General features: G+C 40.0%; 1 protein-coding gene across 4 annotated transcripts in view; it reads right to left on the reverse strand.

Annotated features, from left to right (window-relative positions):
• Positions 1-14,721, reverse strand: part of BIN1 (bridging integrator 1) — a 2,421,789-nt gene that overhangs the window by 256,969 nt on the left and 2,150,099 nt on the right. For all 4 annotated transcript variants that reach the window (XM_044060666.1, XM_044060667.1, XM_044060664.1 and 1 more), the window contains one exon: positions 2,967-3,074. In XM_044060666.1, coding sequence (XP_043916601.1) covers positions 2,967-3,074 — 108 coding nt within the window. The remainder of the gene's footprint in view (positions 1-2,966; positions 3,075-14,721) is intronic.

Genomic DNA, 14,721 nt, shown 5'->3' on the forward strand with positions numbered 1-14,721 from the left:
GTCAGAGGAAATGGAAACCTGATCTGAAGAGTCATAGTCTGTCTCTTGCCTAGGCCTTTTGTCAGGAGGGGGATGGGAACCCCTGATCAAGGTAATAAGGTCTTCGGCCATTTTGAGCATCTGTTTTTTAGGCATGGAAGACTGTCCTGGAGAATGCTGTACTTGTTTCTTTGCCTTTAAAATTGCTGTTGTCTTTGCTTTTGAAGCTGAAGTAGACTTTACATATAACTGTGTAGGTCTGAAAACACCCTCAGAAGCCGATGCCTGCTTAGCGGCTCCGGACCCATCTGAGGGAATGATTTCCGAGTGTCCAATACCTTGAGTATCCAGAGGCCTAGCTGGCTCCACGTGGGAATTGTCAGCGGCCTGTGGCTCTGAGGTAGCGGGTGTCAGGGACTGCGAAAGCGCCTCACTGAGAACCGGCGACTGGCTTAACGGAAGCCTCGTCGTCGGTTTTGGATCTCGGATGCCTGTCCTTCTCTTTTTCCTTGCGTTTTTTAGAAACTCCGGTCGTCGGCTGTTCCGACGGCATTATGTAATTGAATTTTCAGCCAAAGTAATGATAAGCAAAATCAGGTGGTGATCAGCTCAGAACATGCTTACTACATTTTTACTGCTGGAATATTTTGTTAGTAAATATATAAGGTTTTTTTAGTTGATGTACAGTTACATCATATTAACCTTTATAATATTAATTTATGTTCTTCATTTTAATATGTGTCTGGATTTATTTTTTGATGTTATTTTTGACAGATACAGAGATGTTTCTTGTTTTGTTTATGGTTTCAGGTTATTTGCTTGTTTATTCAATGAAGTGCATGTTTTTGAGATGCTATAAGCATTTGGATTCTATTGGATCAGCTCGACCAACAGTTGATCTTACTTGTAGATTTCGTCCAATGTAAAGCCTTGATGTATACAGACTTTTTCTCTGTCTACAAGGAAGTTCTTCACAGTGTTTCTTCATCACAGCGGGCAAGTGTATTTCTTTACATTTTCTATTTCTCTTGGTCGTCTTTACCTTGACCTCAATAGATTTGGTTTAGTTTTTTATTCATATTTATTTTTATTGGTGTTTTTAAACATTCCTTATGTCCATATTAGGTTTTTAACATGTGATTTAGTTGGAAATTTTGATAGGTTTGTTTTTACTTTAAATATGTATCTGAACTTTTTATGTTTGGTCTGAAGAAGCGGTGGTGTTTTACCGCGAAAGCGCTTACCATTTTTGTCAATAAATATTATTCATATTACTCAGTCGTGGCAGCATGGAATATCCTTTTCTTTGAGTTTTTGTTCCTGTTTTACTCCATGCTCCTAGTTAGCAGTCTTTGCTTTTGTTCATGCTAAGCTTTGATTTGCTTTTACAGACCTCATGCACCTATATAATTTTATATCTGATCTAATCGGATAACATAGACAAAACAGCTCTATGTGAAGTATAAATACAGATCTAAGTGATGGATATTCATAACACAGATAAAAAAGATCAGTGATACAGATACACAAAGTAGATAAAACAGATATAAGGTGCTTTTCTTCTCTGGTTGGGAGACTTGACTTACTATGTAGCCACTGTGACTTGTAAATATGTACAGACATAGAATATTTATGGATTTATTGCATTGCATTTGTTAACCAGGTTAGAGCATTGATCCAGGTGAACCACTCTCATGCTCATTTCCCGTGTTTACGTCAAAAGCTTGTATCTTGTCTGATACTTGACCTATGTGTCAACTACAAATGCTTTAAGAGGTACCAAGTGCAATGGATAAGAAAACTTCCTGATGTTTTCCATTCTCCTACAAATGTATCTTAAGGTATTTGTACGATGTATCTGTATATTACTATGTACTACTAACAATTGCACGACTTTTGTTCTGAAGTCACAGCTGAAGACAATCTCTGGATCAGGTCATATACCAGGTTAAATTACGAAAAGATGACAAAGTGCACGTGCAAATGGCTCTCAAGTGCTAGTGAAAAACAACTGCAATAAATATTACAAATAATACTTGGTGCTTTTGTGTATTTACCAACAAGTAGTTCCACTTCCTAGCTCCATTTTTATTATTGTAATTTTATTTTAGGGGTTGCCTTAAGGTTTTTTATTTATTTATTTTTTTTTTGTAACAGTCATGTATATGATATAGGAACAACTCTGTGAAATAAGTGTCATTAGCTGGCAGCTGGCAGGAACTGGTGCATTTGTGCATCAGTCACAAGTAATATAAGTAATACACATGCAAAAGTCAAATAAATATAATAATTTCACTTCATAATAAACACAACTCAGTTACATTTGCATATGCCCAAATGAAAAATGTACATATACTGTTTAAAACCAAGTGGACAACTGTCTGGCAATTGGCGCAAAGGACTAAAGCTCTGAGTTATTAAAGAGCTGCTTCCTGTTCCCAGGGAACAGGGTTTGGGTCCTTCCACTTTCATTTGGCTACCTGTGTGACTCTCAGCGAGTCACTTAGCCAGACAGCAGTCCTGGGCTCCTCATGAAAATATGCAACTGTGTCCAGCGAGTCACCCAGTAAAGAAACAGATTAAAAATAAGGACAAGGGAATATAAAATAGTTTTATTCTAAATCATTAGTACGTCAGCATCTGTTGGCCTTTTCAGATAGAATCCTTTGCAAGAACCATAGACTACAGATTGTTATTCACTCATCCTTTTGTGAGATGCTAAAACACTTACTAATATATCTCACAAAACAAAAAGAATTTAGGCAATCAACTTCATACTATCACTGTGACAAAACCTGAACAATGTAAAATTAAGTTATAAGGGCAGTAAGTAATCTGAATGCCATCGTAACATCATGATATTTCTTTTCACCACTGTGCAAAACCTGTACACACTGTAGTGTAACTTCTGCTGCTGCTGAAATGAAAAGGTTGATAGAAATAAGTACGGCTACCTCAGATTTTCTTAATTCAGATACATTGCTTACCTTGTACAGAAATCCAGGTGGCACATCTGTCACATCACATGTAGAATCATTCACAGTGGCAGTAGTGGTTACTGGTAATGTTTCAGCAACCACAGCAGGTAGCGAACTCTAGAACAAAATAAAAAAGAACCAAAGTGAAACTGTTAGGCTAAATACGTGGCTGCAAGCGATGTGTTTAGCTGCAAGAAAATACTATCTCCTTTGGCACAAACACAGTACATGCTGCAGAGTAAATACCCAGGACTGCTCCATGTGTCCCCTGTAACTGGAAAGGGAGTACCTTCTGTAGGAATCATTTAGTATTCATCCCAGCCTGTGCTGTTTATTCTTTATTTATTTGCATTTGTTTACCAGGAAGGTCAACTGGGCCAAGGTGAGCTCATTTTCAGTGGAGGCCCGGGGAGGAAAGCTCCAGAAGAACAGTCATTTACAATATGGTAGTAAGAGAAGCAGAACAATACAAGTCTTTGGAACATATGTCACAAATAAAACAAACCAGAATAAACTAAATTAAAATGGAATCTGCTCGAGCTGTTTGATCAACCCATTTACATTCAAACCAACCAATCAAACCCTAATAAAAATCACATGATTCATATAACAAAAATGTATATAAAATATATAAATGCACATATATATATATATATATAAATATATATCAATACAAATACTTATAAAACATAATTCCTTAATTTTAAAAGTGGTACAACAATTGAACAGACATCATTTAAACCAGGAGGGTTGACAACATTTGCTCACTCAGATGTTCATCAGTACATTACCTTGAACATCCTTCTTAACCTGCTGAAGAGCTAAAAAGCCAAAAAAAATGTGTAGAATTATCCATATATACACGGCATGTGTTGTTTTTTTCTTTTAAATATCTGTGTTATGCTCGTAAATACAGTCCTTTAATCTCAGATATCTTTTCCCAATATAATATGAGGGACACTGTAAACACTGAGCTAAACATATAACATTAGAGGTGGTGCAATAAAAATGACCATTGATTTTACAGTCAATTCCTCTAATGTTGAATCTATCTGTCTCTATTATATACTTGCATTGTGAACAAAGTCCACATTTAAAGGTACCACTCCTTCCCGAATGTCTATGAAATGATTTGTTTTCTAACAGATGTTTTAATGACCTATCCTTTCTACAGACAATTACAGGACTAGGTCCAACTTTTTCTAAGTGCAAATGATCCACTGTGAGTAATGGCCAATTTTTATTAATTACAGTTGCTATTGCTAGACTGCCCAAAGTAAAAGTGGTAATAAAGGATTTTTTCACCTTTTTTTTATTACCATTCAGAACAAGATTGTCTACTCCATTAAATCTACTTACACCATGTAATATAGGGGAGTAAATACCCAGATTTATTTTAACAATTACCTTTATGTCTTGCAAGAAACCTACTGGGTAACCTCTACTTATGAACATGTCCATTAATTTGTCACATTCAGAATAAAAAAATATTTATATCCAAAATCATTCTGGCAAGCCTAACCAACTGACCCTTTACTACTGACTTTTTTTGATGTTATGGGTGCCAACTTGAGTAGTGAAGGTAATTGTTAGAAAAGGTAGGCTTGCAATAAATAGAAGAAACATAATGCCCCCCTAGAACATCTTTGCTAAGTAACACATCCAAGAAGGCAATTTGATTTACATTGTAATTATAAGAAAAACTCAGGAAATCAACTGTGTTGTTAATATATGTCAAAAAATATTTTAAGTTTTTCTTCCATCTGCACCCACAAAATAAATATATTGTCCAAAAACCATGTATATAATGTCCGTAGGCATGAGCGCATGCATGTGTGTGCCTTCTGTGGGAGGTTGGGCACCGGGCTTGCAACTCGACACTGTAAAACTCCACTGCCAATCATGAGCGGACAGGTGATCTGCTGTGGCGACCCCTAACCGGGAAAAAGCCGAAAGAAGAAGAAGAAGAAGAAGAAGAGGTGGTGCAATAAAAATGACCACTGACTTTATAGTCAATTCCTCTAATGTTGAATCTATCGGTCTCTAATATATACTTGCATTGTGAACAATGTCCACATTTAAAGGTACCACTCCTTCCCGAATGTCTATGAAATGAATTGTTTTCTAATAGATGTTTTAAAAACCTATCCTTTCTATAGACAATTACAGGACTAGTAAGAATTAAACCAGCAGATTAGGTTAAATGCCCTCTCCCCTCCTGGTTTAAATGATGGCTGTTCAACTGTATCAGTTTTAAAATTAAAGAATTATGTTTCATAAGTATTTGTATTGATATATATTTCTTAATATATATATATATACATACATTTATATATTTTTATATACATTTTTGTTATATGAAGCATGTGATTTTTTATTGAGGTTTGATTGGTTGGTTTGAATATAAAAGGGTTGACTGTGTAATTGTGATTGTTCTGAAGAATTTCCAGTGTACGGAACAAAAGTGCTTAACCTTTGCTTTGTGATTCATTAAACTTCAATTTTAGTCTGAACAGCTCAAGCAGATTCCATTTCATTTTATTCTATTCTTCTTTGGAACATGTACTTAGTACCACGTCTGTTGAGAAAAAGGGATGGCAACTTGGCCAACCTAAGCATTTACCTTAACTAAACAGAGCCAGTCCTGTGGCCTCCCAAACCCTCAATTTGTGCAGATTTCTCATTTCTCTCTCTCACCATTACATTCCCTCAGAAACTGCTAAACAGAGGTCATAATTGGCATAGCAAACCTGTAACCTGTATAGTGTATGCCTTGGACTTAGTCATCCCAGCAGGAGGTATGCAGTCCATCTGTAATTCTCTATATACTAGACAGATGTGCACATTTGAATTTAGTGAAGTCAATAAACAGATGAGTAAATGAAGGAAGAGTAAGTTGGTTTACATCTTTGTGTGCTTGTGCACAAGGCAGTACGAGTGATCTGAATAAGGGAACCAGCTCACAATCATTAACATCTGACACAGTGGTTGAAGCAAGTATACTGCAAAAATGCAGAAAAAGAAGCACATCAAGGCAGGAGGTAGAGTGAGAACTCTGATGTCACAGATGCCAGCACAAACAAAAGGAGTAGAAATTCTACACAATAGCAGGAGAACAAGGTAAGAGTTTTGATAACAATATGGTGCTAAGTAGACGGAGTGCTAAAGCCCATGCTGGGACACAGGTCTACATTATTGTACAGGATGGTGACAGAAGCAGCAGTGTAACAGTTCACATCTGAGACGTGGTTGTGTGCAGGGAGGGGTGGCTGTCAATGAAGCAGTGAAGATGCTACGTTACTGCACAGGATGGTGAGAGAAGTAGCAGTGTAATGGTTCACATCTGAGACGTGGATGTGTGCAGGGAAGGGTGACGGTCAATGTAGCAGTGAAGATGCTGCATTATTGTACACAATGGTGAAGCTAGCAGCAGTGTAACAGTTTACATCTGAGACATGTGGATGTGCACACAGGAAGCGAGGGCTGTCAATGTAGCAGGGAAGACACCCTTTTATTATAGAGGATGGTGAGGGCAGCAGCAATGTATGACTCTACATCTGTGACATGTGGATTTGTGCCCAGTAGGGGAGGACTGTCTTATTTTCAGAGAAGATGTCATAGACAACAGCAAGGGACAGAAATATTACAAAGGCTAATGAGAAACAAAAACAACAACACAGAGGAGACCAATGACAGAATATGACACAGAGAATGAAGAAACAGAAACAACGTCAAAGAGAAGAGCAAGTAAAAGAAATGGTGTCATAGAGGAGACAAAATAATAGAAATAGCACAGAAGACAGCAAGTCAAGCAAAGCAATTAAAAGAAATAATGTAACAGAAGGGAAGAAGTAAGAGAAACAATGTCACAAAGGACAGCAAGTAACAGAAACATCATACAGGAAAATGAGAAACAAAAACAATTTCACAGAATACGAGTAAAAGAATCATGACACAAGACAATGATAAACAGGGTCACAGAAGAGAACAAGTATAGAAAATGACAGAGACAGAGAAAGAAGAAACAGAAGCAATGACAAAGAAGCAAAAGGAAAACAGAAACAATGTCAAAGAGGAGACAGCAAGTATCAGAAACAATGTCAGGCAGAAGAATATGTAACAGAAATAATGTCACAGAGGACAGCAAGTAAAAGAAAATAACAGATAAAAGCAAGTAAAGAAATAACACCACCTAGAAGAACATGTAACAGAAATAACGCCAGGGAGGAGATCAAGTAACAGAAACATGACATATAAAACAATGTAACAGAAGAGAAAACTCCTAGGATGGATACCTAACTCCCTCCCCCAGGAAAGCATAGTATTAGGAGACCTTAATACTGACTGGCAAAACTGTTCCGGTCATAACCCACTCTCCCATATTAACCTACATGGCCTAACCCAACTCATCACTTCCCCCACAAGAACAGACAAGAGAACCAAACACCAATCCACTCTAGATTGGATACTCGTTTCCCACCCATCACTGATATCCCTAGCAGGGTGTCTACCAGACACCCTGAGTGACCACCAAGCCACATTCTTACTCAGATCAAAATCATCACAATTGACCCAAATATCTACGCGCCTAATTAGAAACAAAAAAACACTTTTAACAACTCCAACTTTACAAACGACCTAAAATGTGCAGTTGTACCCCCCCTAAAAACTCTGCCTCTTGATGAAGCTGTACTATATTTCAATACTACCTTCTAAAACACCCTTAACCATCACACCCTCTCCAGAACAACAAGAATTAAAACTAAATATGCCCCCTGGTTAACCACAGACACAAAATCCCACCTCTAAAAAAGAAACAAGGCTTGGACCAACTACCTCAACAGTAAATCCCAATTGAACAAATAAAAAACTCAACAAAACAGACAAAACATCTTACTACCAAAAGTTACAGGATAAGCACAGGAATAACCCACACACATTTTGGGCAACAATTAACTCTATTCTACAACCAGGTAACAAAGTCAAAGTTACCACAAAGTCCAAATAATCAAAAAACTTCCACAGTTGAAGACGACCGACCCAAAAAAAGTAATGGAACTGTCTTTAATGGACGTAACAAAGATGTAAAACCAAACAGCAGTCAAAATTCAGTCAAACGATTTCGCCTGGTTAGTACCAGGCTTTATCAAGATGTATACTAAAAAGACACATTGCTTTATATGGTCAACCAGGTAAAACAACTACCCCAACCCCAAAAATAGATAACAACCAAGAAGACATCCCCACTCAATTTAATAAATACTTTACAGAAACCAACCAGACCTTTGCAAACAACCAACCCTATGACAACATCCACACCCCTGCAAATCCACCCTCACCCCAACTAACAATTGCCCCAAGTTCAGCTTCCACCCAGAACCAACCAAATCCATTGAAAAACTACTCTGCAAACTCAAACCAACGTCTCTTGCTGCTGCAGTTAAATTATCCGCTGAATACCTCCACCCGGCTGCAGAAGCCATATCATATCCTGTCTCCATCCTAATTAACAGATCCACCTCCAAGTGTATAGTACCCAAGCTATGGAAAATATTACATATCATCCCTCTACATAAAGGGGGAACCTCCCTGCAACTCAATAACTACTGCCCTATAGCCATACTACCCCCTTTATCTAAAATTTTAGACAGTGTAGTACACAAGCAACTAATGAAATATCTCCTAGAAAATAACCTAATACCAACACAACAACACTGCTTTAGACCCTTCCATAGCACCTCCACCGACATTGTCAATACTCACAGAAACAACGGACTTCTTGGATCTGCCACCTTCCTTGACTTGTCCAAAGCATTCATAGGTTCACAAGTTCATAGGTGGGTACTAGGCTATCTGCCCAAAGGCATTTATAAGCCTAGCCAAAATGTGTTGGCTTTCACCACCCCCTTAGATTACTTCCCTGTGTCTCTGTCCAGCAGAGCCACTGCAGTGATCCCTGAGGTAAACTTTCTGTTTCCCATCCACTCGTCAAGGTTTCTTTTGAAGAGTGTTAGCGAGGAGCTCTGCCTAATGTAGATTGGGATCTTGTTCCAAAGCATGGGAAGTCTCTGGAACAGGAATCTATCCCTCCCGCACGCCCTATTTACTGCTGTGGTGAGGTTTAGATCCCTAAAGTGAGTGGCTCGAGGGGATAAGGTTTTGTTTAGGTGGAGCATGTCCATCAATTCCGGTTTGGACATGGCCTTGTATGTCAGGCAGAGATCACCTCTGAGTAGGTGGTATGCAACCGAGTACAACTGGAGTTTCTTCAGTCGAGCTGCATAGGGCATCTGTTTGAGGTCATTGATCCTCTTGGTGAGGTACTTCTGTGGTCTTTCCAGCTGTTGCAGGTGTCTTGTAAGGTACATCCCAAATGGGGCGTTGTACTCTAAGATGGGTCTGATGAGTGATGAGTAGAGGGGCACAATGACCTCTTTTGATCTGGATGCGAACCCTTTTGAGAAGTATATGCCGAACAGGAGGGGTCCTAGGACTAAGCCCTGGGGAACACCATTTGTAACTGGTTTAGAGATGGACCTAGCACCCACAACTCTCACCATGTGGGTTCTGTCCATGAGCCATTTGGCAACCCATCTTGTGATGTAGGGGTTTATGTTCAGGCTGGTGAGCTTGTCTATAATACCAGAATGGGGGATGGTGTCGTCGAAGGCCTTAGCAAGGTCTAGGTAGGCTGTGTGTACCACCTTTCCCTTGTCTATAGACTTGGTAACTGTCTCAAAGAGGTCCACCAGGTTTAGGAGGCATGATCTGCCCTTAACAAAGCCAAACTGGGTAGGGTCCAGTGTTTGGAGGTTCCCAATGTCTCTGTTAATGAGTTCCATGATGATGTGCTCCATAGCCTTGCAGACCAAGCTAGTCAGGCTTATAGGGCGATAGTTCCCGGGGTCTGTTGTGGCTCCATCTTTGTGGAGCGGAATAACCGTTGCTGTGCGCCACTCTATGGGTATGTAGCCTGTGGAGAGACTGAGTTTGAACAGTGTGTTTAGGTGAGGGGTTAGTTCGTCTTTGAACTCGTGTAGGATGCAGCCTGGGACACCGTCCGGTCCCACTGATGCTGTGTTTTTTTGCTTTGGAGAGGGCTGTTTTAACCTGAGTGCCTGTGATTTCAGGGACTCTACATTCTTCTGGTATGGTTATGGGCCCTTTTGGGGGTGAGAGGGGGGTGAAGTTTGCGCTGAACCTGTCTGCCAGGATGTTGGTAATATCGGGCGGTTCAGTGTAATTTGTGCCATTCTGCACTAACTCCGAGCAGATCTGAGCATGGCCACTTAGATTCTTGACATAGCTAAAGAATGCCTTGTGGTTATCTTTGGAGTCCTTGGCAATTTTTCTTTCAAAGCTCGCCTTGGATGATTTTATGAGGGATCATAGTTTCTTGCTGATACTGATCAGGGATGTCTTCCCTTCTTGGGATTTTACTCTTTTCTGTACTAGTTTCTTCCTTCTATTGTATAGCTTGTTTATGGCAGGAGTCCACCAGACTGGTTTCCTTTTCTTGGAGGAGTGAGTCTTGGTTTTGCTTGGGATGGCACAATCCATGCATTCTTGTAGCTGCTCGTAGAATGCATTAGTAAAGGATTTTGCAGCTTGGACAGTGTTATCCTTCAGCATGGGGGGCTTTGAAACTTTCCACCTCGGTCTTAAGCAATGTGAAGTTTGCTTTTGAAAAGTTTTTCAGAGTGGCTTTCTTGTACGGGGGTGGGGGCGGAATATGGATATCCAAAGTGATTTGTTTATGGTCAGATCTAACCAGCGAGGGGTTGGCCTCTGGTGTGGAACACCGGTCACCCATGTTGGTGATGACCAGGTCCAATATGTTATCACCTCTGGTGGGAGTGTTGACCAGTTGAACCAGGGCGTTTGAGTTTATAAATTCTAGGAAAAGTTGGGCAAGGGAGTTAGTACTTGAGTAGTTCTCCCAGTTAATGTTTGGGTAATGGAAACACCCAATATTAGGGTGTTTGGTAGGACGTTTATGTTTCCCAGTGTTTCCAGAAATGCGGAATGGGGGTCCTGGGACATGGTGGGTGATCTGTAGCAAGCTACAATTTGAATTGCAGTTTCGCCCATTGTTAGTTGCACGTGGATGATCTCTGATGCATCGTGCTGTGCCACTAACCTGGAGGTGTGGATATCCTTGATGAATATGGATACGCCCCCTCCTTTTGTATTTCGGTTTGGGTTCTGTGGCCAAAATGTATGGTATGAGTTGTAGCCTGGTAGTGCTGGGGTGCTCTCTGGAGCCTTAAACCAGGTTTCTGTTACTGCACATATATCGATTTCTCCATACTGAGGTGTGCCTCAAGTGCATGCATTTTGAGGTTTAGACTTCTGGCACTTAGTAGCATTGCCCTCAGTTTTTCGTTACTTGTGCTATTTACAGCGGTGGGTTTGTCTTTTGAGCCTTGCCTAAAAAAGGCACAATAGGGGTGGCAAGAGCCTTGGCAAGTATTGAAAAGCCTAAGGGTGACAGGTGCAAGCCATCTCTAGTGAAGCAGCATGGCTTGTCGAGCATGTCATCCCAGGCGGACAGACACCGGATCCCCTTTGAATGACACCAGAAACTTAGTCAATTGTTAAAATCGAGAATTTTTTTTTTTATACCGTGGTACCATTCTTGGTGAGGGCAGTAAGCTACTCAGGGTCAGGGTCTTACCGGCCTGGGCTACGTGATCAGAGAGCTCTTCCATGTCGCTTTTCATGTAGTCCAGGGAGGTACGGCTCAGGTCATTCACACCAACATGGACAATGACAGAGTTATATTTGTACTTGTTCTGGAGTGACCTGAGTGCTTGTGTTATGTGGCGGATCCTGGCACCCGACAGGCAGCTAACAGTAACCTTCTCCTTATTCAGCCTAGTGAGTGGGATGTCAGTGTGCCTGACTATAGAGTCACCTATTACTAGTATGTTGGGTATGTTATTTTGCCTTAAGGGCTGTGATTACATGGCACACTGGTTTTGTGAAGTATGTGTTTCATGGTTTGTGTTGGGGGGTGGAGGCTGCTTGGATGTTTGCTTTGAAGATCTCTGTTGTTTTTTTAGAGCCTCCGAGTATGTTTCCATGTATTTATGTGTGTTTTTTGCCAGTGCTGGTTTAATGGGTCTATGTAAGACTGGTGGTGTGATGCAAGTATTTGCCTTCTCCTCTTGACTGTCTGATCCAGTCTTGGGTTGTGAGAGCGTAGCCTCTAGTTTGGCTGTATAACTGCATCTCTCGCATGTATTAGTGTTTGGTGGTAGGAGGAGGGGGTTGTCTGTGTACATGAGGCAGTTGTAACATTGCCTCAAAATGCCCAGATTCACCAGTTGGACTGGAGAGTACACCTGAAACTGCCCTTTGGACATGCCTGGATAGGTAGAGTGAACTGTTTTACTGGATGGCTGGTAAGGTCAAATAGAGAGCCTTGTCCTTCTATACAGTACAGGAGGGTCTATTGCTAGGGTTTATAAGTGCTTGCTATAAGTTTTGAGCAAGTGCCGGGCCGAGAAATGAATGGCTTGAGTGCTTAAGTTGAAAGTTTGTCTAGTTCCAAGGGAAAAATTGAAGAGGAGACTTTGTGTAGCCAGGAATAGTTTTACCCTAGCTAACCAGTGCTGCCCAGTGCACAAAACTGGGCAGATATGGTATTTATAGCAGGGAAATGAAAGAGATAGAAATTAGCCCAAAATGGCCAATAAACTACTAATTTCTGGGCTGAAACCACTCTTCCAGGGACAGATAGGCTACTCAAAGCTCCCTTCTCTCACAGGTGAACAGAGAAACTTCCTTCTATCCAAGTAAGGTATGGGCAAACAGAGATTTGTAACACAGCCCTGAATTCAGCACTAACCTGAAAACTGGACTATACTAGCTTAGAAAGGCGAGAAACAAATATATATATTTTTTATTTTTTTTTCAGAAAATAAAGCAGATACACTCAAAAAACAGTTTAAAAGCACAGAAAAGGATACTTATTGTTATATATCGCAGATCAGAGTTGTAGTCAATGCCCCTAGTAATAAAGTAGGAAGAAACACAAATTACAGTAAAAGCATATATATATATATATATATATATATATATATATATATTTATATAAAACAATAGAAAATGAACAAACTGCTTTAATCAAGTTACCCAATTAACCAGAAAAAATGGTTAACCACAAAAAACTCCTTCTTTCACTAGCAATTCTAAACCTTACCACCCCTGCCATCTCCTGGTTCAAAAACTACCTAGAGGGAAGGAAACAAGCTGTAATGTGGCAAAACCAACTCTCCCCCTCCTTACCAGTCTCCCTAAGAGTACCCCAAGGCTCCATCCTGGGGCCACTTCTTTTTACCCTCTTCACCAATCAGCTCCCAGACAGTATTCCTAAAGCCTCAATAGTGCAATATGCAGATGATACCACCATAATATGTGCAGCCAAATCAATTGACATCCTTCACTCCCTAACACAAGAATGCTTTTCCCTAGCAGAAACTTGGATGGCAAACCAAAGGCTCACTCTGAACCCAAGTAAAACAAAGCTAGTACTCTTTAGCTCCCACAGAGCCACACCTCCCACTGATTCTTCATCTCCTCCTTTAACAAGACCACAATCACCCCACAAATCATACCAAACTCTTAGGGGTTGAAATAATCACCTTAGATATGATCTACATATTTCTACAACCATAAAAAACTTGGCCTACTGTATCGCAATAAAAAATTCCTCACTGACCACTCCAAAACTACAATAGCGAGGACTCACCTACTATCCACCCTACTTTATGCCTCCCCAGTGCTTACAAACCTCCGCAAATCTGACCAAAACAAACTTGAAAGTTGTTATAAGATAGCCAAATTCGCTACAACCTCTACCATCAGAACACATCACTGTGAATGCCTAAAAAAACTCAATTGGCTAGAACTACCACTACTACTTCAACTCAATCAACTATCACTAGCCCACAAAATAATACATAACTCTGAAAACACCCCAGCCCTACAAATTCTTTTGCAACCCTATACAATACAACCACCAGGCCCTTGAGGTCTAGCACACAAAACCTCCTCAAAGTAACCAAATATAACAATGAAGCTGGTAAGTCTATCTACAGCCACTGTATAGCAAAAACCTGGAATTGCCTTCCTGCCCACATAACCGACAACAAATCCCCATCACAGTTCAAGAAACTTGTTAAAACTCACTTTTTGAATAATCGACTGTGCTCCTGTCTCATTAGAACACTTCACCTAACTTAAGTAACTCTGCTAAGCCAACCAATCATAGTACTGCACCCAATTAGGACTGTTAATCTACTGCTCATCCCATCTCTCCAGGAGTTAGAGAAAACTACCCCAGCAATGTTGAGCTCTCCATAAGCAACTAAAACCAGGAGAAGACATATTGTAAATCAATTTGTTATCTTTCTCAACTAAAACCAGGCGAAGACATATAGTGAATCAATGTGTTATCCTTAACTATAGTGAGCATCATCTGCTCTCTCGGAGCCTTATTCTACGTCTCTCTGCTTTTACTCTGATAGTAAATCTATCACAGGAATCCTAAACTTAGGAATACCTTCTAAAATTTAATATTATATTGTAAAGAATGAATGTATCCTATCTGTTAGTTAATATGTATGTCTAAGTCTCGTCTATGGAAATTGTATGTAAAAAGTATGTCCTTAAAACTATGTTTTGTAAAAAATTGTTCTCTTGGAGCTTTTCTCCCCGAGCCTCCACTGAAAATGGACTTGTATTCCAGTGGGACTCT

This window comes from Protopterus annectens, chromosome 2.part0, assembly GCF_019279795.1.
Source record: "Protopterus annectens isolate FY-2018-M chromosome 2.part0, PAN1.0, whole genome shotgun sequence".
In the NCBI taxonomy this organism is placed as follows: domain Eukaryota; kingdom Metazoa; phylum Chordata; order Ceratodontiformes; family Protopteridae; genus Protopterus; species Protopterus annectens.